We start from the raw sequence: 14757 nt of genomic DNA, 5'->3' as shown, positions 1-14757 counted from the left end.
CGGTGGCTTCCACGAGGTTCACGCGGAGCGTGACCTAGAATCCAATTGGGAAGTTGACCTCGCCAAAAAGCTTGAGGAGTATCTTCTGAAAATTTGCTCCGGCGAGATAACCAGCGAAGAAGAAGGACATATTCCTGTTAATTTCGCCGAAGGTTTGGCACATCGTACTAGTTTGTCTTTTGAAAGTTACCACTTATAGCGTGTTTGGATTCACGTTTATTGAAGTTAACGTGCGTCCAAAATGTGAAAATCAGAAGCTTTTATATGTTATTTCCGCGTCAAATTCAAGACGTAGTTTTCTGACGCGAATTCAAACACGCTATTAGTGTTTTAAGGTTTGTGTTCAACTGAATTAGCTGTTTCTGGGTAATTGTAGCTGCTCTGCTGCTTCAGGGTTCCATGCAGGTGTATAGTCGAAAGGTCGAGTATCTCTACACCTTGGTCTTGCGTGCTTTGGAGTTTCTTTCTCAGAAAAGGTTTGATTTTTTAGTTAAAGTTTTAGTCTGTGTTTGCTTTTTCTTATGTAATTTGCAATCCCCTCTCTCTGTCTTGTTAATTTGTTTGGGGAGAGGCATCGCAGACACCCAAAAAACCATGAGATTGTAGCCGAAATACCGTTTTTTGAAACCTTGAACATTAGGAAAAAAAAAATTAATTATCTGCTTCAGCGTTAGAACTTTACCTTATTTATTTTTATGTTAGAGGCAAACAAATGTTCCGGCTTTTATTTTCTACTTGGTTGCAGATGTCATGTTAACTGGTGAATAAGTATTACACATGATGTGCCATAGTTGCATTACATATGATGTCTTTGGTCAAATTGGAAATCATGGCACCCGTCTGTTTTTTTGTTTAAATGAAATATTGTACGGATAGGGAATTGGTACCGGGTTCAAGTATGGATTACAAGTAGGGAAATGGTACTGAGTACGAGAATATAACATTTTGAAAATAGAATTTTGTAGAAACTAGGCTAAATTGTATAAATGATAAAGAACACAACTAAGCATAAACTTGTATGAGATTAAATTCTTCAACATAACAAAAGGATTATCTCATAATGAAAAAATAAAGTATAATACATAAATTGTTTAAACAAGCAATATTATTTCCTTAAAAGAATCAATCAATATTGTAAAACCTAAGCATGACTGCGATATCACACTAACAATTTTAATTTCATCATCTCCTTGTCTATCATTAGTAAAAATAATAGCCTCTAAATTTGGTTCACCCAGAGAAAGAGTACCCAAATTGAATTTTCATTTCTTTTTCTTTTTGTGGTGCATCCCAGTATGCATCCAACAGCTGTGAGTACTTAACATGTAATGGGTACGGATAAGTACCTGGTATGTGCGTTACTTGACTTTAGGAGTATCTGTGCTTTAGAGGAAAGCATGCAAGAAAGCCTTAAGTGAATAAAGTGTTGAGTGATGTTATAGTTGTTATATTTGATTGGTATTGTCAGTTCACTAATTCTGACGCAATTATTGTTGAGATCATTCTAAAGAATATCTTGAAAAAAGTTGATAGAAATAGAAGTCAAAGTTTGGCTGATCTATTCAGTTTTTGTATTGGGACAATTTATTTAGTGTTTGTTTGGTTCCGTGTTGGTTTCACGTCCTCTCCTTCATTTTTTGTGTTTTTGTCGTAAATTTTGGAAGCTACAAGGAGTAACTTTGGGTCGGAAGTGACTTGGCGTCAACTATACGTGTGTTCTTAAATTTTAACCAAGCACACACTTATCATTCCTATTTTCTGTTTCCATTCAAATTGTGAATCATATTCATAATATTAAAATAAAAGTGGGGTAGAATGGATATAAAACTTCTATGCAATCAATCTGAAACAATTAATACACTAGTGGAAAATTCAAGTAAACTCATAATCTATAATATGTTGTATAACTATGAACTATCAATATTTCTTATATGAAGATTGCAAGTACCATAATTTGTTTTTAAAGATAATCAATGTGTATGGCACAGATTACTCTTTTGATATTTTGTTCCATTCTTTTTACTTAAACTTGAACTTCCCATTCATCCATTTTGACCAAATATTGTGCAAGTATAAGCTCAGTTCTTACCCTACCAGTCTGTTAACATTGTATCAAAATCTTTGCTTTGTTTACAATACTCATACTCATACCAATTTTTCTAGTTGCATGTTTTATTTTTTTCCCCATAATTTTGATTTCATGGTAAGGAAGGTGACTGTAAATAACTTGTTGATACTTGATAGAGCCAGTTAGGCTAAAAAGAAATATGAATCCAAGCATGTACCTTCACCTAACAGTTTAAGCTTTAGGGATAACTCATCCTTGAAACAGTATCAGGGCGTTTATGGCCTTGTTTTCAGTAGTTTAATCTTCTCTGCTACCATTCTTGTTAATAAAAAATTGAATTTCATCACAAAGTTGGTATTTGTGCATTGCCCATGCTTCGAGCCCCGTGTTCCAGCCATATTAGAGATATGAAAAGTTGAAAACCAACTGTGTGTTTACACCTAATAGTTAAACCTTTTTGGTGTATTGGTACTTGACAAAATCAGTAACATATTTTAAGTGAACATAAAATTGGAAGTAATGTGTGTTTAACTGTCATTTTATTTTTGAGTTTTTGCAAACTAGACAGCACTGATTGTTCTGACTAATGTTTTCTGGGCAGACAGCAAGATCACATTGATGGGACATCTGTTCAACCTGAAGAAAATGGTGCCTGTGCAGTTGCTGGTGAAGAAAATGATCAATTTTGGTTACTTACTGGTAATTCCTTTGTTAGCAATATCCAGTGCATATGTTCAACTTTAGTTACTGTTATGGTTTTTGACAGAGTCCAATTACTTGGATTGTCCCTGGACCATTATTTCAATCTATCATGTGAGTTCTACATATTTTCAGGTAAACAATGGAGAAGTAGCTCTAGAAAGAAATGGAGTTGATGGGGTGTCTGTGTGCTACGCTTCTGAAAATCCCTTTCATGTTAGGCTCCTCAAGCGGGCTAAGGAAAGGGAGGATGGCCAGATTCTTTTGCCGAAAAAGAGAGCAAAGTCTCCAACAAAAAAGCCCTCTAATAAAGGTCACAAGAACAAAGCCGAAATAGAAAGAGAAAGGTCTTCCTCATCTTCTAGGAAATATGGATCAACTGGGTTGTCACCACCAGCAAATTGTAAGTTTTCTGTAAAGCTTGGAAAGGTGAGTGCCATAAGATTATCTCCCGAATCCAAAAGAAGGCGGAGATCTCAGTATGTTGAACCGGTTAACTTACATTCAGCAGGGTGACAGTGACGACAGCAGCAGCTTATTCCACACTGCCCCTCGAATGATTCAAGACATTTGCTAGATGTCATAGGTTTAGTTTAAGTTATGAAGTCATTAAACTAACATTAGTTTTACCCTGTATCATTATTCTTGTTGATGGCATTAACATATTGTTGTAATGATATCCCCATGTAACATCATGAATTCTTAACAATGTAATAACTGTCTATGCCCAATATCTTGATGTCATTCAGGTTGAAGCTGAAATCATGTGATTGCTACCAGCTCATAGGAGAAATATAATGTTGACATACAACACACGATTCATTAAAAATGTGACGTAATATATAAAATACTATTGGATTAAATTTACAAGCAAAATTAGATATAATCTTTACTGTAACAGATAATACACCGAGTACTTTTGAATTTCTCATGGAGGGACGGAAGAGGCATCTGAATTATATATAATGATTAATGACATGGTTTAATAAATATAATAGGCACGGACGAGAAAAAAAATGGGTTTGCATACGCATTTGTTGCACGGGAAATACGGGTTTCAACAACTATGCAACAAATTATCTTTGGAAGAAAGCAATGGAAGTTGGCAGTTGGTATTTGTAGCTTTTGAAGCAAAGTACAACCAATTGCACCAGAGATTCTCAGTAACAGTATAAAGTTGTGGACACAACCAATCAACTACTACTTTTTACCTACTTCAAATCTTAGGAGTTAGGTCCAATCCATCATGTTACTTTGTTCATCTAACAGTCTTGAACCCACCTTGTAACGGTACCATAATTACAACACAAGACCGGGTTTTCTCTCGTGTAGGTTAAGAAACTAAGAAATAGAAGGTTTCCAATGTAATAAATGATTTTTGTATTTTAGACGTAAAAAATCCTTTTTGAATGGAACCAAAAAATCTCCCGAATTTTAATCTTATGCTATATGCACCTGTACCGAAAGGGTCCTATCGGCCACGTGGACCGACATGTGATGTCCTATCGGACTTCGGCAGCCTGAACCTAATTTGGCACCCTCGGCAGCTCAAACCTATTCGGCACCTTCAACAGCCTGAACCTGTTCGGCACCTTCGATAGCCTGAACCCGTTCGACACCCTCGGCAGCCTCAACCTTTTCAGCACCCTCGGTAGCCTGAACTCGTTCGGCACCCTCGGCAGCCTCAACCTTTTCAACACCCTCGGTAGCCTAAACTTGTTCGACATCCTCGGCAGCCTAAACCTATTCGGCCTTCAGATTACGAGAAGATTACGTGTACCTCCCAGAAAAGTATTACCCTCTACGTCGCTTCGCTCCTCAAGGATGGGGGGCTTGTGTACCGGAAGGGTCCTATCGGCCACGTGGACCGACATGTGATGTCCTATCGGACTTCGACACAATTCTCGGCACGGCCTCGGCTCGGTAGAGGGCCGAAAACTAGGGACAACCCAACCTTTTCCTATCGGTTCGACCAGAGAGGTTGTCTTGGCCGTGCCCTGTCGGCTCAGCCAAAGAGGTTGTCTCGACCGTGCCCTGTCGGTTCGGCCAAGGACCAATAGAGAATAGTTAGGATGATAATCATGGTTAACGAAAGACAACACGCAATTAAGGTGTAACCAGCCGATTAACATCGTATTACCTAAATTGGTAAATGTCAGAGAAGGCCCACCCCGCTCAGGCCCATGACAGGTAGTATAAATAAGTCACACGAAACGAGGTATGTCACTGTTCATTTATTACTCTCGAGAATTATGCTTGTCCTGACTTGAGCGTCGGAGTGCCTTTTGCAGGTACCTCCCCCCTCTGAAGCATCAACCCGAAGCTCTCGTTCGGCCCTCCAGTTACTAGAAGACTACGAGTGTGCCCTTAGACAGGTATATTTTGGCGCCCACCGTGGGGCCGAGCCAAGAGACTTAAGAAGACCAATTGAGTGAGAGCATTATGGCAAAGATAAGGAAGACCAACACCGAAGACCACCGATCCGAAGACGAACACCGATCCGAGGCAGACAATGCCGAGACAGTTGACGAGACAAACATGGCCGAAGTGGTACGGCAGATGAAGGAGGAAATGGCCGCCATGAAGCAACAACGAGAGAAGGATGCTCGCGAAATGGCCGCCTTGAGGGAAGAGAACGCTGCCCTGAAACACCAAAATCAAGATCCCACGTGGATACCCTCCGAGCCAACCCACACTCAGGGGTCATTCCACTCACTCGGACATCATACCTCCATCCCTCGTACTTCTGTCGCCGCCTCGGGAAACCATGCCTCGACTGCTCAGGCACCTGGCCGACCCATGCACACCGTGCTGGCCGGAGCACACCGACACCCCTTCACCCCAAACATCATGCATTCTTCACTTCCTGATCATTGGAAGTCCATACCGTTAGACAAGTATGACGGGACGACCAATCTAGACGAGCATGTCGACGTCTTTTTGACCCAAGTTACCCTCAGCACTACCGATGACGCTGCCCTGTGCCGAATCTTTCCAACATCGCTAAAGGGCCGAGCATTAAGCTGGTTCACTCGACTCCCGGCCAACTCGATTGACTCTTTCAACACGTTGGCCTCCCAATTTACCAATCAATTCGCCACTAGCCGGCCTCATCAATTGACCTCCCTAGCATTGGTGAGCATTCGGCAAGAGAAGAAGGAATCTCTCCGGACTTTCATGAGCCGATTCAATAAAGCAGCATTGGAAATCCGAGACCTGAACCCGGCGGTGGCACTTCACCACCTCACCACAGCATTGAAACCGGGACCTTTTGTGAACAGTATCTACAAGAAGCCACCGACCAACATGGACGACTTACGACGACGAGCCGACAAGTACATGCAAATGGAAGAGCTAGCTGATTTCTGCAACCAAGCTCGAGCTGAAACTGTGGGAGAGACAAAGAAGCTGATGTATGTTTGAAATGATGTATACACAAAGGTGCACTATTTTCCTTGATCGGTCATTTCTACCCTTATAAATATGTGAAAAGGGATTTTGGCCGACAAGGATTTTAACGAGACACCAATCAATGAAGTACAATTCACTCTCATTCAGGACTTTCTTCTTTACTGTTTGCTCGAGTATTAGCTCAGAAGGCTTCCCTCCCGAGTCGTCACTCGGCTAAGGACGTGCCTTCGAATTTCGCTGAAAAGGTTTCCCTCCCGAGTTGTCACTCGGCCAAGGATGTACCTTCGATTTTCCTGATAAGGTTTCCCTCCCGAGTCGTTACTCGGTCAAGGATGTACCTTCGATTTTCCTGATAAGGTTTCCCTCCCGAGTCGTCACTCGGCCAAGGATGTACCTTCGGCTTTCCTGAAAAGGTTTCCCTCCCGAGTCGTCACTCGGCCAAGGATGTACCTTCGATTTTCCTGATAAGGTTTCCCTCCCGAGTCGTCACTTGGCCAAGGATGTACCTTCGGTTTTCCAGAAAAGGTTTCCCTCCCAAGTTGTCACTCGGCCAAGGATGTACATTTGGATTTCTTCAAAAGGTTTCCCTCCCGAGTCGTCACTCGGCCAAGGATGTACCTTCAATTTTCCTGATAAGGTTTCCCTCCCTAGTCGTCACTCGGCCAAGGATGTACCTTCAGTTTTCTTGAAAAGGTTTCCTTCCCGAGTCGTCACTCGGCCAAGGATGTACCTTCGATTTTCCTGATAAGGTTTCCCTCCTGAGTCGTCACTCGGCCAAGGATGTACCTTCAGTTTTCCTGAAAAGGTTTCCCTCCCGAGTCGTCACTCGGCCAAGGATGTACCTTCGATTTTCCTGATAAGGTTTCCCTCCCAAGTCGTCACTCGGCCAAGGATGTACCTTCAGTTTTCCTGAAAAAGTTTCCCTCCCAAGTTGTCACTCGGCCAATGATGTACCTTTGGATTTCTTCAAAAGGTTTCCCTCCCGAGTCGTCACTCGGCCAAGGATGTACCTTCGATTTTCCTGATAAGGTTTCCCTCCCGAGTCGTCACTCGGCCAAGGATGTACCTTCAGTTTTCCTGAAAAGGTTTCCCTCCCGAGTCGTCACTCGGCCAAGGATGTACCTTCAATTTTCCTGATAAGGTTTCCCTCCCGAGTCGTCACTCGGCCAAGGATGTACCTTTGGCTTTCCTGAAAAGGTTTCCCTCCCGAGTCGTCACTCGGCCAAGGATGTACCTTCAATTTTCCTGATAAGGTTTCCCTCCCGAGTCGTCACTCGGCCAAAGATGTACCTTCAATTTTCCTGAAAAGGTTTCCCTCCCGAGTCGTCACTCGGCCAAGGATGTACCTTTGATTTTCCTGTTAAGGTTTCCCTCCCGAGTCATCACTCGGCCAAGGATGTACCTTCGACTTTCCTGAAAAGGTTTCCCTCCCGAGTCGTCACTCGGCCAAGGATGTACCTTCGGTTTTCCTGATAAGGTTTCCCTCCCGAGTCGTCACTCGGCCAAGGATGTACCTTCGATTTTCCTGAAAAGGTTTCCCTCCCAAGTTGTCACTCGGCCAAGGTCTTCAAATGAGAAGAGTTCCATGTTCTTGGAATGACTTTGCCTGAAAGTTCTTCGAGCTTATATGCGCCATTGTCAAGGTTGTGTCGGACCCGGAATGGGCCGTCCCAGTTTGCTGCCAATTTGCCTTCTCTCGGATTACGCCTTGTCGTCCCTTGCACCCTCCACACTAAATCTCCTGCTTTGAAGTTTCTTCTAATGAGGTTAGAATTGAACCTCCTTGTCATCCTTTGTTTGCATGCTTCAGCTATAACTTGAGCCCGATTGCGTACTTCGTCGACTAAGTCAATTTCTGCTCGGAGAGAGGCATCATTGGAAGTTTCGTCGAAGTGTGTTCGCCGAAAAGAGGGCTCCCCAACTTCGATTGGTATCATTGCGTCAGTGTCGTACGTTAGGCGAAAAGGTGTCTTCTAGTAACTGGAGGGCCGAACGAGAGCTTCGGGTTGATGCTTCAGAGGGGGGAGGTACCTGCAAAAGGCACTCCGACGCTCAAGTCAGGACAAGCATAATTCTCGAGAGTAATAAATGAACAGTGACATACCTCGTTTCGTGTGACTTATTTATACTACCTGTCATGGGCCTGAGCGGGGTGGGCCTTCTCTGACATTTACCAATTTAGGTAATACGATGTTAATCGGCTGGTTACGCCTTAATTGCGTGTTGTCTTTCGTTAACCATGATTATTATCCTAACTATTCTCTATTGGTCCTTGGTCGAGCTGACAGGGCACGGTCGAGACAACCTCTTTGGCTGAGCCGATAGGGAACGGCCGAGATAACCTCTGGCCAAGCCGACAGGGCACGGCCAAGACAACCTCTCTGGTCGAACCGATAGGAAAAGGTTGGGTTGTCCCTAGTTTTCGGCCCTCTGCCGAGCCGAGGTCGTGCCGAGAATTGTGTCGAAGTCCGATAGGACATCACATGTCGGTCCACGTGGCCGATAGGACCCTTCCGGTACACAAGCCCCCCATCCTTGAGGAGCGAAGCGACGTAGAGAATACTTGTCTGGGAGGTACACGTAATCTTCTCGTAATCTGAAGGCCGGATAGGTTTAGGCTGCCGAGGATGTCGAACAAGTTTAGGCTACCGAGGGTGCTGAAAAGGTTGAGGCTGCCGAGGGTGCCGAACGGGTTCAGGCTACCGAAGGTGCCGAACAGGTTCAGGCTGTCGAAGGTGCCGAATAGGTTTGAGCTGCTGAGGGTGCCAAATCAGGTTCAGGCTGCCGAAGGTGCCGAAGGGTTTTGAGTTGTCGAGGGTGCCAAAATGGGTTCGGGCTGCCGAAGGTGTCGAAGGGGTTCAGGCTACCGAGGGTGCTAAAAAGGTTGAGGCTGCCGAGGGTGCCGAACGGGTTTAGGCTACCGAGGGTGCTGAAAAGGTTGAGGCTGTCGAGGGTGCCGAACGGGTTCAGGCTACCGAAGGTGCTGAACAGGTTCAGGCTGCCGAAGGAGTCTTTCAATGGTAACCGAACGACGAACTGAGTGACGACTCGAGAGGGAAGCCTTTTCAGGAAATCCGAAGGTACATCCTTGGCCGAGTGACGACTCGGGAGGGAAACTTTTTGAAGAAATCCAAAGGTACATCCTTGGCCGAGTGACAACTTGGGAGGGAAACCTTTTGAAGAAATCCAAAGGTACATCCTTGGCCGAGTGACAACTCGGGAGGGAAACCTTTTTAGGAAAACCGAAGGTACATCCTTGGCCGAGTGACGACTCGGGAGGGAAACCTTATCAGGAGAATCGAAGGTACATCCTTGGCCGAGTAACGACTCGGGAGGGAAACCTTTTGAAGAAATCCAAAGGTACATCCTTGGTCGAGTGACAACTTGGGAAGGAAACCTTTTCAGGAAAACCGAAGGTACATCCTTGGCCGAGTGACGACTCGGGAGGGAAACCTTATCAGGAAAATCGAAGGTACATCCTTGGCCGAGTGACGACTCGGGAGGGAAACCTTTTCAGGAAAACTGAAGGTACATCCTTGGCCGAGTGACGACTCGGGAGGAAACCTTTTGAAGAAATTCAAAGGTACAGCACCTAAAGCATAAGATAGAAAAACTAAATGGACATTGTCCAATGGAGTTAGACCACTTAGAGAACAAATTTACGAGCTATTTGGATTCGAGTATTGATGTTTGGGAACAAAATTTGACACTAGCACGCATCGTATTTGAATTCCAGGGACAGCCTCTAGCCATATTGAACAATTTCCATTATTAAACACGCATCCTATTCTTACCCCAAAATTTGACACTAAACCGCAAGAGCACATAATTTTGTTTTCTATAATCCACAGAACATAATATTGACAGCCTCGGGCCCATTGGGCAATGTCCATTATCAAACACATATAACTTTCTTCATTTTAAGAGAGAAACATTATTTTATGGTAGGGTTTCAAGTAGTAAAATCTGAAACATAAGTATTATGAAATTAAATTAGAATCAAACAAAATGTAGTTCTCAAAATGGAAATCAGATTTCCATTTTGACTTTAAGAGACAGCCTTTGGCCAGATTTCTTATTCCCACACAAGGAGCTTCCATTATTCCGAGAGTAAAATCCCAACTGCATAAAGGGTGTTAAAAAAATCAAACAATAAGAAACTCTTGAAAAGGAAATAAGATTTTTATGGTGACTTTGAAGGACTCTAATTAAGTAGTATGTCTGGATCAATTTATAATTGTGAGTTGTTGGGGCCATGTTAGTACCAAATAATGTCAACTTTTATGACTTTGTAGTATTGGCAAATCATTTCGTTGGTAATTAATTTTTACTAATAAACAAGATACCATACCTTTCCCAAAATTATGAACTGCTTGTAAGATTATTGATGAAAAAGCTTTCTCTTCCGTGCTTCTGAAAACCCGAATAGCCACAACTTTCAAGTCAAATTATTTGCAACTCTAATATTCGTAAAGTTGGTCTTCATTTTCAATTAATATTGAATATGATATTCCTCTTCCCTGGTGAATTGCATCGACATCAACATATCGAAGTGTGTTTGGTAATGAAAATCCTTAATGAAATGTTGATGTTACTGTACTGATAGATACATTCAAACCACTATGGCACTATCCTAGACCATAAGTCCACAACCACCAACCACCTCTCCTGAAGGATCTCGCCCAGAATGAAGAATCCCACTTCCTACAACCATGGAGAAAAAAGACGAATTAAAATTAAATTTAAACTAACACAGTGAGAGTCACGGTTTTAATTAAATTTAAACAATACGAAGGATAGTTAATTAGTTTTAATTAATAGCTAGTAAGATATTGGTTAAATTGCATAAAGTAATATAAATTAAATATATAAATTTTTTACGAAGGGTGTATATAAATATTTACTTTTGTGCTGTGAACTATATATAAACATAAAGAAAGAAGATAGTACAAAGGGAGATGAGAAAGTGTTGAACACACGTCAATAATGTAATGATTATCATATAAAAGTAAAGAGAATGAAATAACTTCACAAAAAAGTAAAAATAACATAAAATGTTCAATAAATCTATTATCTAACATTCCTATTCAAACTCAATATGTGGTAGTAAAAAACATCAAAAGTTTGTCAATCAAGAAATTAAACCGTAGAATGCAACTTTTTTATATAATAGATTTGGGCATTTATGTTATTTCCATTTTTTTTTTAGTTTTGTCTTTTACATATTCATCTTATATCTCATTCTCCTCACTCTTATATCAAGACATTATTGCATTATTAAAGTGTGTTGAACTGCACTGTGATTTTCCTTTTCTTTGCCCTTCTATATTAATTGATAAAAAGATCTGCAAAAAATATGACTTGAATCGGACTAGTCCTGTCACCATGTGAACAATACAAACATATTAAAAAAAAAAAAGATAAAGATAATGCAAAGAGATATGAGAAAGTGTCTAACACACACTACAAAAAATTATGTAACTATTATTTTCTGGCGGTTTTAATAAACCGCTAAAAACAGTTGTAGTTCTAGCGGTTATTATAACCGCCACAAAAGATTTATGTTGTGGACACAACATGCCAACACTACAAGGAGGATCTTCATTAGATAGTAATGTTCATGGAGTTTGACATTACTTTTTTTTTTTTAGACATGATGAACTCATGAATTTGAACCTATGTTTTTATATTTGAAGCAAGATTAATTTTTGGACAATTTACATATTTTACTTTTGAGCATTGATCATGAATTTCATTTTGAGTTACTTAATATGTTGGATATGTTTTAGAATTGATGGATGTTAATGTCTTAATAATAAAAAATATGTCATGCTAGACCTATGGCTAGATGTTATCTTGATTTTTTTTTATAATGTTAAAAGTTGTTAATTTAATGTATCTTTATGTAATTATATTTGAACAAGAAACATATAAAATACATAAATATTATTATAATTATAGGTATAATTTATTAAAATAAGTGATCCTAGAATTTGACAAGTAAAATTTTTATTTATAAGTTACTTGAATTAAATAACAATATAATATAGTCATTATTAATTTTTAATGATTAATATGGTTAGTGATAATTTTAAATAATAATTTGATAAATGCCTAACATATATAGAATATTATTTGTTAATTTATAATAAAAATGTGTTTTTAAAATAATTTCAAATATATTTTAAAAATAAAAAATTACCATAAAATAAAGTGTAATTTTGACGGTTTAAAATAGTCAGAAAATGCGAAAAAGAAATATATATTTGTTGGCAATCTAAAACCGCCAGAAAATGTAAACAAGTACAAATAATAATAATTTTGTGGAGGTTTTAAAATTGTCAGAAATTTCTAAGTTTGTAGAATTAAAATGAATTTTGTGGCAGTTTAAAACGGCCAGAAAATGACAAACAAGTCAAACAGAAATACAATTTTGTGGCGGTTTTAGACCGCCAGAAAATGCCAAACAAGTCAAACCCAAACGCATTTTTTGGCGGTTTTGAACCGCTAGAAAGAGATTGAATTTTCTAGAGATCAAAACCAGCGTTTACAAAATGTCCGCCCCAAACGGGTTTTGGCGACCGTAGATCCGGCGGTTATTAACCGCCACAAATCACACATTTTTTTTTGTAGTGACACTTCAATAATACAATAATGTTCTGGCACAAGATTGAAAAGACTGAGATATAATATCAACATATAAAAGATTAAATTATCCTCACAAAAAAAGTGGAAAAAACATAAATGTCTATCAAGTCTATTATCTAACATGTACAACAAAATAATTTCACCTCAGGGATATATTTTTTGAAGTGTGAGTTCACGGATTCAAATCTTGCTGAGACCACTTCTTAAAAACAATAAAAATTACATGCATGGTTGAAGTTTACAGGAAGTCGGATAGAAAAGACAAAAAATTGTATACTTTGGTGTTTAGATTGAGAAAGAAAACAATTTATTGAGGAAAATGCAAAATAAAGATTTTATCATCCAAAAGAGAGAGTGAAAAGTTTTTATTTTAATTTATATTATTTGATATTTCAAAAGCTAATATATATATATATATATATATATATATATATATATTGAAATTAATAGTGACTAGAAAGATATTCTATTTTAGTTTGACTTACCTGTATTTTGACTTGTTGTTTTATTATCTTTTGACTTGTTTGTTATTATTTTTTAACTTGGCCTCACATCTTCTTTTATATATAAATTAAAATAATTATTTAAATAATATTTTAAAAATTATTCTTCAATAAAAGCATTTTTAAATTTTTTAACTTCTTACATATTTTTATCTATCATTTCTTATTTTAAATTAAATTTGAATATATTTTAAATATATCAATAAGGGGAATGCTAATGTACTCCCACTTATTTTTTAGTGGGAATATGTTAGCAACCTACACCAATTTTTTAGGACAAAAAAACCACTCATTTATTTTGATTTGGTTAATTCGTATAAAGGATATTATAGTAATTTAATTTAATTTTAAATAAAAATATAAATATTTTATCTCTCTTACTAATTTCATCCTCTAAATCATTTCTCTCTCTTATTAAATTTCTTCTCCAACTCATTTCTCTTTCTTATTAAATTCTCTCTAACTTATTTATCTCTCTCTTATTAAATTCTTTCTTTAACTCATTTCTCTCTCATCTCTCATGATGTCTCTCTCCTCTCTCTCTGAACAAATAAAAATTAATTAATAGAAAAAATAAATGAATTGGAGAATGAAATTAATAAGAGAGAGAAAATATTTGTATTTTTATTTAAAATTAAATTAAATTACTATAATATCCTTTGTACGAATTAACCAAATCAAAATAAATGAGTGATTTTTTTGTCCTAAAAATTGGTGTAGGTTGCTAACATACTCCCACTAAAAAATAGGTGGGAGTACATTAGCATTCCCCTTAAAAATAATCTTATAACATAATATAAGTTATTTATGATAAAAAAAATATAATTAAGGTAATGAAATGTATTTATTTATTATAAATTTTAATTATAATATTATTTATGTATTTAAAAGTATTTATTTATTATAAATTTTAATTATATAAAATAAATTTTTGATATTATATTTCACATACTAAAATACTATTTATTTTATAAATACGTAATACTTTATGGGTTTAGAGATAATCGAGTCTCAATGTTTTTATCCATTCTCTTTCTTTGTTGGTTCATGAATTACTTTTATTTCGCACATCGTCTATTTATTTTTGTTATATGATAAATTTTTCTTTAATACAAAAAGATTGCTGGTTTTTATGCCCTAACAATTCTTGAGAAGACTGTTAAATTTTAAGAGACTTACAGTTACAGATCATACAAATTAGCCTTTAAAACAGGTGATATCAACTTATCATACGTCTTATACGTCATTTATTTAAAAATAAAAGATTTAATTACATTTTTATCTATATAGTAATAAAATTGTATGATTTTGATTCTTAAAATTTTAATTAAATAATTTTAATGTATATTGTAATTAAATAATTTTGATTCTTTAAATTTGAATTAAATAATTTTATTCTATTAAATAATACAATTATTTAATTTTTGA

General features: G+C 38.0%; 1 protein-coding gene across 4 annotated transcripts; it reads left to right on the top strand.

Moving 5' to 3' along the window:
* The first annotated feature begins 14 nt into the window (after positions 1-14).
* On the top strand, positions 15-3529 carry LOC145951518 (condensin-2 complex subunit H2). 4 transcript variants are annotated; one of them, XM_083062977.1, is made up of 4 exons: positions 15-152; positions 394-476; positions 2674-2767; positions 2903-3529. In XM_083062977.1, the coding sequence occupies exons 2-4, from the start codon at positions 400-402 to the stop codon at positions 3281-3283; spliced, it is 552 nt and encodes a 183-aa protein (XP_082919103.1). In that variant the 5' UTR covers positions 15-152; positions 394-399; the 3' UTR covers positions 3284-3529. The 4 variants fall into 4 exon arrangements, with proteins under 4 accessions (XP_082919103.1, XP_082919105.1, XP_082919104.1 ...); XM_083062979.1 differs by having other exon boundaries at positions 2670-2767; XM_083062978.1 differs by having other exon boundaries at positions 21-152; positions 377-476; positions 2670-2767.
* Positions 3530-14757: the final 11228 nt, after the last annotated feature.

The sequence above is a fragment of the Cajanus cajan genome, chromosome 1, assembly GCF_000230855.2.
Source record: "Cajanus cajan strain Asha chromosome 1, NIPB_CcT2T_4, whole genome shotgun sequence".
In the NCBI taxonomy this organism is placed as follows: Eukaryota; Viridiplantae; Streptophyta; class Magnoliopsida; order Fabales; family Fabaceae; genus Cajanus; species Cajanus cajan.
The sequence above is the reverse complement of the archived record's forward strand: the minus strand, read 5'-3'. Positions and strand labels throughout refer to the sequence as shown.

Bases quoted from the DNA above. Each gene is read 5' to 3' on its own strand.
- LOC145951518 (XM_083062977.1), top strand. From the start codon at position 400: ATGCAGGTGTATAGTCGAAAGGTCGAGTATCTCTACACCTTGGTCTTG. The intron at 477-2,673 runs GTTTGATTTTTT...CTGGGCAGACAG, and splicing joins GAGTTTCTTTCTCAGAAAAG to CAAGATCACATTGATGGGAC. The intron at 2,768-2,902 runs GTAATTCCTTTG...ACATATTTTCAG, and splicing joins TCAATTTTGGTTACTTACTG to GTAAACAATGGAGAAGTAGC.